Source organism: Mytilus edulis, chromosome 10, assembly GCF_963676685.1.
Source record: "Mytilus edulis chromosome 10, xbMytEdul2.2, whole genome shotgun sequence".
Lineage (NCBI taxonomy): Eukaryota > Metazoa > Mollusca > Bivalvia > Mytilida > Mytilidae > Mytilus > Mytilus edulis.
The window spans coordinates 81443316-81456365 of NC_092353.1; the positions used below are offsets into that span (position 1 = coordinate 81443316).

Consider the following 13050-nt stretch of genomic DNA (forward strand, 5'->3'; position numbering starts at 1 on the left):
GACCAACTCTATGGCTCTCCTCTATTGACATTACAGGGCTGTGACTTACTTTTATTGCCAGTCCAACTCTATGGCTCTCCTCTACTGACATTACTGGGCTGTGACTTACTTTTATTGCCAGACCAACTCTATGGCTCTCCTCTATTGACATTACAGGGCTGTGACTTACTTTTATTGCCAGTCCAACTCTATGGCTCTCCTCTACTGACATAACAGGACTGTGACTTACTTTTATTGCCAGTCCAACTCTATGGCTCTCCTCTACTGACATTACAGGGCTGTAACTTACTTTTATTGCCAGACCAACTCTATGGCTCTCCTCTACTGACATTACTGGGCTGTGACTTACTTTTATTGCCAGACCAACTCTATGGCTCTCCTCTATTGACATAACAGGGCTGTGACTTACTTTTATTGCCAGACCAACTCTATGGCTCTCCTCTACTGACATTACAGGGCTGTGACTTACTTTTATTGCCAGTCCAACTCTATGGCTCTCCTCTACTGACATTACAGGGCTGTGACTTACTTTTATTGCCAGTCCAACTCTATGGCTCTCCTCTATTGACATTACAGGGCTGTGACTTACTTTTATTGCCAGACCAACTTTATGGCTCTCCTCTATTGACATTACAGGGCTGTGACTTACTTTTATTGCCAGTCCAACTCTATGGCTCTCCTCTATTGACATTACAGGGCTGTAACTTACTTTTATTGCCAGTCCAACTCTATGGCTCTCCTCTACTGACATTACAGGGCTGTAAATTACTTTTATTGCCAGACCAACTCTATGGCTCTCCTCTACTGACATTACAGGGCTGTAACTTACTTTTATTGCCAGTCCAACTCTATGGCTCTCCTCTACTGACATTACAGGGCTGTAACTTACTTTTATTGCCAGTCCAACTCTATGGCTCTCCTCTACTGACATTACTGGGCTGTGACTTACTTTTATTGCCAGACCAACTCTATGGCTCTCCTCTACTGACATTACTGGGCTGTGACTTACTTTTATTGCCAGACCAACTCTATGGCTCTCCTCTACTGACATTACTGGGCTGTGACTTACTTTTATTGCCAGACCAACTCTATGGCTCTCCTCTACTGACATTACTGGGCTGTGACTTACTTTAATTGCCAGACCAACTCTATGGCTCTCCTCTACTGACATTACTGGGCTGTGACTTACTTTTATTGCCAGACCAACTCTATGGCTCTCCTCTACTGACATTACTGGGCTGTAACTTACTTTTATTGCCAGACCAACTCTATGGCTCTCCTCTACTGACATTACTGGGCTGTGACTTACTTTTATTGCCAGACCAACTCTATGGCTCTCCTCTACTGACATTACTGGGCTGTGACTTACTTTTATTGCCAGACCAACTCTATGGCTCTCCTCTACTGACATTACTGGGCTGTGACTTACTTTTATTGCCAGTCCAACTCTATGGCTCTCCTCTACTGACATTACTGGGCTGTGACTTACTTTTATTGCCAGACCAACTCTATGGCTCTCCTCTACTGACATTACTGGGCTGTGACTTACTTTTATTGCCAGTCCAACTCTATGGCTCTCCTCTACTGACATTACAGGGCTGTGACTTACTTTTATTGCCAGACCAACTCTATGGCTCTCCTCTATTGACATTACAGGGCTGTGACTTACTTTTATTGCCAGTCCAACTCTATGGCTCTCCTCTACTGACATTACAGGGCTGTGACTTACTTTTATTGCCAGTCCAACTCTATGGCTCTCCTCTATTGACATTACAGGGCTGTGACTTACTTTTATTGCCAGACCAACTTTATGGCTCTCCTCTATTGACATTACAGGGCTGTGACTTACTTTTATTGCCAGTCCAACTCTATGGCTCTCCTCTATTGACATTACAGGGCTGTGACTTACTTTTATTGCCAGTCCAACTCTATGGCTCTCCTCTACTGACATTACAGGGCTGTGACTTACTTTTATTGCCAGTCCAACTCTATGGCTCTCCTCTACTGACATTACAGGGCTGTGACTTACTTTTATTGCCAGTCCAACTCTATGGCTCTCCTCTACTGACATTACAGGGCTGTGACTTACTTTTATTGCCAGTCCAACTCTATGGCTCTCCTCTACTGACATTACAGGGCTGTGACTTACTTTTATTGCCAGTCCAACTCTATGGCTCTCCTCTATTGACATTACAGGGCTGTGACTTACTTTTATTGCCAGACCAACTCTATGGCTCTCCTCTATTGACATTACAGGGCTGTGACTTACTTTTATTGCCAGTCCAACTCTATGGCTCTCCTCTATTGACATTACAGGGCTGTAACTTACTTTTATTGCCAGACCAACTCTATGGCTCTCCTCTACTGACATTACTGGGCTGTGACTTACTTTTATTGCCAGTCCAACTCTATGGCTCTCCTCTACTGACATTACAGGGCTGTAACTTACTTTTATTGCCAGACCAACTCTATGGCTCTCCTCTACTGACATTACAGGACTGTAACTTACTTTTATTGCCAGACCAACTCTATGGCTCTCCTCTACTGACATTTCAGGGCTGTAACTTACTTTTATTGCCAGACCAACTCTATGGCTCTCCTCTACTGACATTACTGGGCTGTGACTTACTTTTATTGCCAGACCAACTCTATGGCTCTCCTTTACTGACATTACAGGACTGTAACTTACTTTTATTGCCAGACCAACTCTATGGCTCTCCTCTACTGACATTACAGGGCTGTAACTTACTTTTATTGCCAGACCAACTCTATGGCTCTCCTCTATTGACATTACAGGGCTGTGACTTACTTTTATTGCCAGACCAACTCTATGGCTCTCCTCTACTGACATAACATGACTGTGACTTACTTTTATTGCCAGTTCAACTCTATGGCTCTCCTCTATTGACATTACTGGGCTGTGACTTACTTTTATTGCCAGTCCAACTCTATGGCTCTCCTCTATTGACATTACTGGGCTGTGACTTACTTTTATTGCCAGTCCAACTCTATGGCTCTCCTCTATTGACATTACTGGGCTGTGACTTACTTTTATTGCCAGACCAACTCTATGGCTCTCCTCTACTGACATTACTGGGCTGTGACTTACTTTTATTGCCAGACCAACTCTATGGCTCTCCTCTACTGACATTACAGGGCTGTAACTTACTTTTATTGCCAGACCAACTCTATGGCTCTCCTCTACTGACATTACAGGGCTGTAACTTACTTTTATTGCCAGACCAACTCTATGGCTCTCCTCTACTGACATTACAGGGCTGTAACTTACTTTTATTGCCAGTCCAACTCTATGGCTCTCCTCTACTGACATTACTGGGCTGTGACTTACTTTTATTGCCAGATCAACTCTATGGCTCTCCTCTACTGACATTACAGGGCTGTGACTTACTTTTATTGCCAGTCCAACTCTATGGCTCTCCTCTACTGACATTACAGGGCTGTAACTTACTTTTATTGCCAGTCCAACTCTATGGCTCTCCTCTACTGACATTACAGGGCTGTGACTTACTTTTATTGCCAGTCCAACTCTATGGCTCTCCTCTACTGACATTACAGGGCTGTAACTTACTTTTATTGCCAGACCAACTCTATGGCTCTCCTCTACTGACATTACAGGGCTGTGACTTACTTTTATTGCCAGACCAACTCTATGGCTCTCCTCTACTGACATTACTGGGCTGTGACTTACTTTTATTGCCAGACCAACTCTATGGCTCTCCTCTACTGACATTACTGGGCTGTGACTTACTTTTATTGCCAGACCAACTCTATGGCTCTCCTCTATTGACATTACAGGGCTGTGACTTACTTTTATTGCCAGTCCAACTCTATGGCTCTCCTCTACTGACATTACTGGGCTGTGACTTACTTTTATTGCCAGACCAACTCTATGGCTCTCCTCTATTGACATTACAGGGCTGTGACTTACTTTTATTGCCAGTCCAACTCTATGGCTCTCCTCTACTGACATAACAGGACTGTGACTTACTTTTATTGCCAGTCCAACTCTATGGCTCTCCTCTACTGACATTACAGGGCTGTAACTTACTTTTATTGCCAGACCAACTCTATGGCTCTCCTCTACTGACATTACTGGGCTGTGACTTACTTTTATTGCCAGACCAACTCTATGGCTCTCCTCTATTGACATAACAGGGCTGTGACTTACTTTTATTGCCAGACCAACTCTATGGCTCTCCTCTACTGACATTACAGGGCTGTGACTTACTTTTATTGCCAGTCCAACTCTATGGCTCTCCTCTACTGACATTACAGGGCTGTGACTTACTTTTATTGCCAGTCCAACTCTATGGCTCTCCTCTATTGACATTACAGGGCTGTGACTTACTTTTATTGCCAGACCAACTTTATGGCTCTCCTCTATTGACATTACAGGGCTGTGACTTACTTTTATTGCCAGTCCAACTCTATGGCTCTCCTCTATTGACATTACAGGGCTGTAACTTACTTTTATTGCCAGTCCAACTCTATGGCTCTCCTCTACTGACATTACAGGGCTGTAAATTACTTTTATTGCCAGACCAACTCTATGGCTCTCCTCTACTGACATTACAGGGCTGTAACTTACTTTTATTGCCAGTCCAACTCTATGGCTCTCCTCTACTGACATTACAGGGCTGTAACTTACTTTTATTGCCAGTCCAACTCTATGGCTCTCCTCTACTGACATTACTGGGCTGTGACTTACTTTTATTGCCAGACCAACTCTATGGCTCTCCTCTATTGACATTACAGGGCTGTAACTTACTTTTATTGCCAGACCAACTCTATGGCTCTCCTCTACTGACATTACTGGGCTGTGACTTACTTTTATTGCCAGACCAACTCTATGGCTCTCCTCTACTGACATTACTGGGCTGTGACTTACTTTTATTGCCAGACCAACTCTATGGCTCTCCTCTACTGACATTACTGGGCTGTGACTTACTTTTATTGCCAGACCAACTCTATGGCTCTCCTCTACTGACATTACTGGGCTGTGACTTACTTTTATTGCCAGACCAACTCTATGGCTCTCCTCTACTGACATTACTGGGCTGTAACTTACTTTTATTGCCAGACCAACTCTATGGCTCTCCTCTACTGACATTACTGGGCTGTGACTTACTTTTATTGCCAGACCAACTCTATGGCTCTCCTCTACTGACATTACTGGGCTGTGACTTACTTTTATTGCCAGTCCAACTCTATGGCTCTCCTCTACTGACATTACTGGGCTGTGACTTACTTTTATTGCCAGACCAACTCTATGGCTCTCCTCTACTGACATTACTGGGCTGTGACTTACTTTTATTGCCAGTCCAACTCTATGGCTCTCCTCTACTGACATTACAGGGCTGTGACTTACTTTTATTGCCAGACCAACTCTATGGCTCTCCTCTATTGACATTACAGGGCTGTGACTTACTTTTATTGCCAGTCCAACTCTATGGCTCTCCTCTACTGACATTACAGGGCTGTGACTTACTTTTATTGCCAGTCCAACTCTATGGCTCTCCTCTATTGACATTACAGGGCTGTGACTTACTTTTATTGCCAGACCAACTTTATGGCTCTCCTCTATTGACATTACAGGGCTGTGACTTACTTTTATTGCCAGTCCAACTCTATGGCTCTCCTCTATTGACATTACAGGGCTGTGACTTACTTTTATTGCCAGTCCAACTCTATGGCTCTCCTCTACTGACATTACAGGGCTGTGACTTACTTTTATTGCCAGTCCAACTCTATGGCTCTCCTCTACTGACATTACAGGGCTGTGACTTACTTTTATTGCCAGTCCAACTCTATGGCTCTCCTCTACTGACATTACAGGGCTGTGACTTACTTTTATTGCCAGTCCAACTCTATGGCTCTCCTCTACTGACATTACAGGGCTGTGACTTACTTTTATTGCCAGTCCAACTCTATGGCTCTCCTCTATTGACATTACAGGGCTGTGACTTACTTTTATTGCCAGACCAACTCTATGGCTCTCCTCTATTGACATTACAGGGCTGTGACTTACTTTTATTGCCAGTCCAACTCTATGGCTCTCCTCTATTGACATTACAGGGCTGTAACTTACTTTTATTGCCAGACCAACTCTATGGCTCTCCTCTACTGACATTACTGGGCTGTGACTTACTTTTATTGCCAGTCCAACTCTATGGCTCTCCTCTACTGACATTACAGGGCTGTAACTTACTTTTATTGCCAGACCAACTCTATGGCTCTCCTCTACTGACATTACAGGACTGTAACTTACTTTTATTGCCAGACCAACTCTATGGCTCTCCTCTACTGACATTACAGGGCTGTAACTTACTTTTATTGCCAGACCAACTCTATGGCTCTCCTCTACTGACATTACAGGGCTGTAACTTACTTTTATTGCCAGACCAACTCTATGGCTCTCCTCTACTGACATTACAGGGCTGTAACTTACTTTTATTGCCAGTCCAACTCTATGGCTCTCCTCTACTGACATTACAGGGCTGTAACTTACTTTTATTGCCAGTCCAACTCTATGGCTCTCCTCTACTGACATTACAGGGCTGTAACTTACTTTTATTGCCAGACCAACTCTATGGCTCTCCTCTACTGACATTACAGGGCTGTAACTTACTTTTATTGCCAGTCCAACTCTATGCCTCTCCTCTACTGACATTACAGGGCTGTAACTTACTTTTATTGCCAGTCCAACTCTATGGCTCTCCTCTACTGACATTACAGGGCTGTGACTTACTTTTATTGCCAGTCCAACTCTATGGCTCTCCTCTATTGACATTACAGGGCTGTGACTTACTTTTATTGCCAGACCAACCCTGTGGCTCTCCTCTACTGACATTACTGGGCTGTGACTTACTTTTATTGCCAGTCCAACTCTATGGCTCTCCTCTACTGACATTACAGGGCTGTAACTTACTTTTATTGCCAGACCAACTCTATGGCTCTCCTCTACTGACATTACAGGGCTGTAACTTACTTTTATTGCCAGTCCAACTCTATGGCTCTCCTCTACTGACATTACAGGGCTGTAACTTACTTTTATTGCCAGTCCAACTCTATGGCTCTCCTCTACTGACATTACAGGGCTGTAACTTACTTTTATTGCCAGACCAACTCTATGGCTCTCCTCTATTGACATTACAGGGCTGTAACTTACTTTTATTGCCAGTCCAACTCTATGGCTCTCCTCTACTGACATTACAGGGCTGTGACTTACTTTTATTGCCAGACCAACTCTATGGCTCTCCTCTACTGACATTACAGGGCTGTAACTTACTTTTATTGCCAGACCAACTCTATGGCTCTCCTCTACTGACATTACAGGGCTGTGACTTACTTTTATTGCCAGACCAACTCTATGGCTCTCCTCTACTGACATTACAGGGCTGTAACTTACTTTTATTGCCAGTCCAACTCTATGGCTCTCCTCTACTGACATTACAGGGCTGTGACTTACTTTTATTGCCAGTCCAACTCTATGGCTCTCCTCTATTGACATTACAGGGCTGTAACTTACTTTTATTGCCAGACCAACCCTGTGGCTCTCCTCTACTGACATTACTGGGCTGTGACTTACTTTTATTGCCAGTCCAACTCTATGGCTCTCCTCTACTGACATTACAGGGCTGTGACTTACTTTTATTGCCAGTCCAACTCTATGGCTCTCCTCTACTGACATTACAGGGCTGTGACTTATCTGTAATGGCTTGCCTTCATCTTCTTCTGATACGTGTACTTTGAGTTTATACACTAAAAAAAAAAAACTTTCAGTAATATCTTGCCATACTAAGATCATTAATTTTCACACTAAATTGTACTGTAAATTTGTACATAAATGGGTACACTTGTTTAAACTATCCATAAAAAGTTTAAGCAAGGATTTTTTTTACTGGGGTTCAGATAAATCTTTTAATGAAACATTTTTGCTTAATATCACACAATCAGTTTTAAATATTGCATTAGTTCCTAAATTTGCAGTTGTAACTTCCAATAATCTACGATAAATGCATGAACAAAAATAGTCAAATTAAAGCACTTTCATCAATGGTTTAAATAAACAAATGTCCACAGTTCTTCGGATACCCCACTCACACTATCATTTTCTATGTTCAGTAGATCATAAATTTGGGGTAAAACTCTAATAATGTGTTAAAATAAAAAGATCACACCAAAGAGAACATGTGTATTAAGTTTTAAATTGATTGGACTTCAATTTCATCAAAAACTACTTTGACCAAAAACTTTAACCTGAAGCGGGAAAAACAGACGGACTAACAGACACACAGACAGAAAAACATAATGCCACTAGGTGGGGCATAAAATGCACTTTTCATTTCTGTATATATCTTACCAACTGGATCCTGTTTGTCCTTCTTGGTCTGGTCCCTCCAGTATGAGACTACAAGACAACGGCCGACAGTGTACTCGTCTATTCTAATATTGTCCCCCATTCTCTCTCGTATCAGACGTAATGTCTGACTGTTTAATACCTCTAGCTGTAGTGACTGACAAAAGGAATCTGTTTGTGTTAAGGAAATTTATATTTTTATGTCAGCTACCTATGCTTTGGACTGTGAATGGAACTTAGGGTTCATTTCTAGTCTTCAACATAAAAACCACAACTGGATTCAGGCCAGTAACTAGAAGCTCTAAAGTACTCACCTGGTTCTTCAACAATGACGGTTTTGTGAGAATAAAAATTGTTTTGAAAGGGAAGTAATTTTTGTAGATCTTGTCCTACTGATCATTTTTTTGTTTTTTAAAGTTTCTACCAACATCTGACATGTTTGAATCTACTATACTATTGAAGATAATAGGCAAAAACTAGAAATTTCAAGGTCTACATTGACCTTTTGAAATCACACATTTTTTTCTTCTAATTCATTATTCTCAATTTCTGTTTTGTGTGATGGTTTTAATACTTTTGATTTTTGTTTATCTCTAATATTTAAAAGAACCTATCTTCATCATCCTGAGGGTGTTTCAAAAGAGATATAAGGATACGTAAAACTTTATATAGGTCATGCAAAGGTCTGTTGTTGTCCACCAATCGTGACTGAGCTAACTGATGTATATAATTGACTTGTAACGAATGCACCAAAGACTTTCCATCTGTAAAAATACGAATTGTCAATTAAAATACTGTTAATTCTTCTTTAGGAGGTCAAATCTGTACAACTATGTTGTCTTTCTGTATAAGTTGTATAGGATAATATTAAGAAATAATGTTGCATCATGGGGGATTCCTGAATGTAATTCTTTATACTTTGTTTATTTGAAAACAAATTCTGTCAGCAAAGATGCTAAGTCTGTACAATGAATTATTATTGATTGACTGTTGATTGCGTTATGCAGGTTAAATATGCATAAAGAACATTCATCAAATTTCTGAACTGTCATCTTAGTGTGTTTAAAAAAGTCTGAATTATCTCCCCTTACCTCCAGTGTCTGGGTCCTCCACTAAAATGTTAATGTCCAGCAGCCTCCAAGGAATTGTGGGACTGTCCCCCATCAATGTTAAGATCACCTGTAATATCAAAAATATTCTTTACACATGAATGGTCTATTGTGTAACAGCTGTTTCACACTTTTTAATGTTGAGATCAAAGCTGACTAAATAAATGTTGGGTTTTTTTCATTGTGGAAGGCAGTATAATGGCTTAAATCTTTGTCATTTGAACTCTGGTGTTTAGCTGTCTTATTGGCAATCATTCACATTATTTTTATATTAACTTGTGACTGAAATATCAAACTAAAGATTGAAACTCTTGAACTGATAAAATCTACATAACTTTTGTGTTGGTAAAATTACAAATTATACCCCAACTTTCTTTTAAGATGTGGAAATCTTGTTTTGAATACATTTTTTTTAGTTTCAATAGGACCATCTGTTAATGTGTATAATCAACTTAATAGAGAACTGCCTTGTATGTAATGTAATTTCAATATCGGTCTTACCTCAAATTCATGTTCAACATGAAACTTTACTCTACCATTTTCTGCAATAAAATAATTATAAAACATTATTATATGAACGGTATAAGAAAGAAAGATAAAGATCAATAATAGATACATTTCAAAATCAATAAGATGTATATTCTTCAATTTGAACTGTATATCTGTGTTAATATCTGGTACCACTAAGTCTCTTGTCGTAGGAAAAAACTTCTGATGATACCAGTCTGTTTTATATAACTTTGGACAGAGTCTGGCACCCTACATATCTATTCTAAGTTTCGCATGCAAGGAGGAAGTTCTGATGATACCAGTCAACAGTAAACCTATATGATCTTGAACAGTAACTGGTACCCTACATACCTATTCTAAGTTTCCTCATCTGAGGAGGAAGTTCTGATGATACCAGTCTGTACTGTATAACCTTGGTCAGTGTCTGCAGTGTCTGTCTTTTCTCTGTTGGAGTAATGGCATCTGGAGGTACTATCTTTTCCTAAAATGTTGAACAAGTTTTATTATACATGTATATGTATTCAATAGTCTTAATTCTTCTTAAACTTTGGGGCACTCAATTATTTAGCAGCTACATGTATGTCTGGACATTGGGGTTTGTCTACAAAACAATATGACAGTATTTAATTCCAGCACCTTGGAATCTTTGGCAATCCTCAGGTAGTGTTCTACATACATATCTGTCCAGCTGTTTGGGAGGAATTGATCTTACAATGGACAGACGGGTGGACAGATGGACTATATATAACCCCCCCTCCTCTTTGTAGAAATTACAACAAAAGATACATACCCTAATACAAGTAGGCAGTCTGGGATATGTGCCCAACGTTAATACATCTATTGCACATGGTAAGGAAAAGTTTGGTAATCTGAAATTATAATCAATGATATTTGCCTGTATTATTAAAATATACTAGAACATACCCATGAAATCAAGGGTCGTTGACTGAATTAAAGTATCAAATTATGTATAATAGTTTACTTTTACAAATTGTGTCTTTTACCACATGTCAGCTAACAAATTGGACCTCATTATTTTAGTATTGTAGATGTAAAACTATATATTGGTCAAATTTTATTATTTCTACTTTAAAAAAAAATCTTGGTATATAGTAGATAATATTTTATAGATGTGACTAAGACTGTGGCTACATGAAATCATGGGAGAATGTATTTATACAAACCTAGCATTAACTAAAGTCTCCCTGGACATTTTGGCTAAGGTATCTGCTGTATCTATATATAACATGGACTGTTGTTCAAGGAAATTACAGATCTCCTGCAAAAAAAAAGATTAACAATAACAAATGAACCGATACATGTTAACCTCTTTTTTAAAAAGGTTTCATTAATTTCCATTTTGATCTCCTGTGTTGTTTAAAATTCAAACTAGTTTAAATATATATTTTATTTACTCAAAGTAAAATGGATTGAACACAAGGAAACCATACTTATGAAGTCCACTCTGAATAACAATAAATTACACAAATAAAATAAAGTTGCAATTCCAATTGTAAAATCAATCACATGTAGCCCAAGTTCTATTGGAATTGGAACAACGGCTTTGTCCCCATACCGAAAAAAAATTCACATAAGAATCTTAAAGATATTACTTACTGTACATTTATCTACTTTATTAGAAGTACTGGCCCATTTCACTAGTGCCAACAGTCTGATAAACAGCTGACGAGTCCGACTGGCAAACTGTACGATTTCTATTTTTCTGAAGAAAAAAAAATCTTTTATTAAATTATTTATTCTTTCAACAATTGGCTCACTCAATAAGTTTTAAAAACATTCACATGCTGTTTATGAGTCAATTACATTTTTGCTAAATATTGACATTTTCTAGGAACATAATGTGCCTAAATAGTATTAGTTCCTGAAAGATGCAGTATTAACTAAAGGATCACTTAAAAATCCTGTTTGAGGAAATATTTTAATATTGAATTAAAAAAAAACCTTGAAATTGATGTTAATACAAATGTGTAAAGAAGGAAGCACTTATTTCTTTTACCTTCATCCTTTTTATGAGTATGGTAAAATTATTAAGGACTATAATACATGTGATAGCCTCTTTATTTTGTTTATATTGTAATTGTAAAATAAAGATGTATAATTATGTTAATATTAAATAAAACTTATAAAACATATTGTCTTATATAAACTTTGATTACACTGAAACGTTTCCATACATTATTGTTGAACATTCATGATTACTTGGATTTCAAGTAATCTGATTGGTAGATTTAAAGTTTTAGCGCTGAGTTTTGAGTTTCTTTGTTTAGAGTTAGAAGGACTAATGGAGTCGAAATGGACAGATGTTTATGTCCAGTTGCTTTGAAGTTATTGAGAATTTGTATTGAGTAGTCATGATTGTATTGTATTGACAGACTTGAAATTTGACAATTTGTAAGCTGTCATATAAATATCACTGTGTGATATACCAGTATGTACATTTGAATTGGTTTGTGCCACAGCAGTAAAAACCTTGCTCCACAAGTTGGGTGTTTTACATTACTGATTAATAAATATCCTGAACCCTAGCAAAGTGACTTTAGTTTTCCTTAAAGCCTAAAAGTCATCTATTACGTACAGACGACAAGATCGCATTCTTATATCTTACCTATCCATATCAGTTTTTCTACGACAAAAGATCGCATTCTTATATCTTACCTATCCATATCAGTTTTTCTACGACAAAAGATCGCATTCTTATATCTTACCTATCCATATCAGTTTTTCTAGGTAACCTGCAATTATAAACAGTAAAATTATAGGTAGATGTATACAAATAATTGAAACATCACTTACAATATAGGTACAATCCACTAAAACAGGGAAGAAACGGAGTATATACCTATAGAGTCAATGTGGAATTTCACTTACATTTCCGCTATGTTAAAACATAGATAACACACCCATACATTTGTAGTTAAGATATATGGAAATGTAAGAGAAATATAATAATAAATAGAATTTATTTATACTACATTGCACATGTTTACAATAAACATGATTAAGAGATCACCTCGCCTTAATCAAGAGTGT

The 13050-nt window shown here is 38.7% G+C and overlaps 1 protein-coding gene across 5 annotated transcripts in view; it reads right to left on the reverse strand.

Annotated features, from left to right (window-relative positions):
• LOC139492021 (mediator of RNA polymerase II transcription subunit 14-like) overlaps positions 1 to 13050 on the reverse strand; it is a 66171-nt gene that overhangs the window by 50413 nt on the left and 2708 nt on the right. For 4 of the 5 annotated variants that reach the window (XR_011656693.1, XM_071280059.1, XM_071280060.1 and 1 more), the window contains exons 3-12: positions 12726 to 12752; positions 11617 to 11722; positions 11184 to 11278; positions 10790 to 10868; positions 10351 to 10480; positions 9991 to 10031; positions 9472 to 9559; positions 9037 to 9144; positions 8384 to 8551; positions 7670 to 7782 (exon numbers count right to left, since the gene is read on the reverse strand). Coding sequence is in view for 4 of the 5 variants with exons in the window: in XM_071280059.1 (XP_071136160.1) it covers positions 7670 to 7782; positions 8384 to 8551; positions 9037 to 9144; positions 9472 to 9559; positions 9991 to 10031; positions 10351 to 10480; positions 10790 to 10868; positions 11184 to 11278; positions 11617 to 11722; positions 12726 to 12752 (955 nt within the window). In the remaining variant the exon portion in view is untranslated. Of the gene's footprint in view, positions 1 to 7669; positions 7783 to 8383; positions 8552 to 9036; positions 9145 to 9471; positions 9560 to 9990; positions 10032 to 10350; positions 10481 to 10789; positions 10869 to 11183; positions 11279 to 11616; positions 11723 to 12625; positions 12649 to 12725; positions 12753 to 13050 lie in introns of those variants that run through there. The other variant, XM_071280062.1, reaches the window with a different exon arrangement.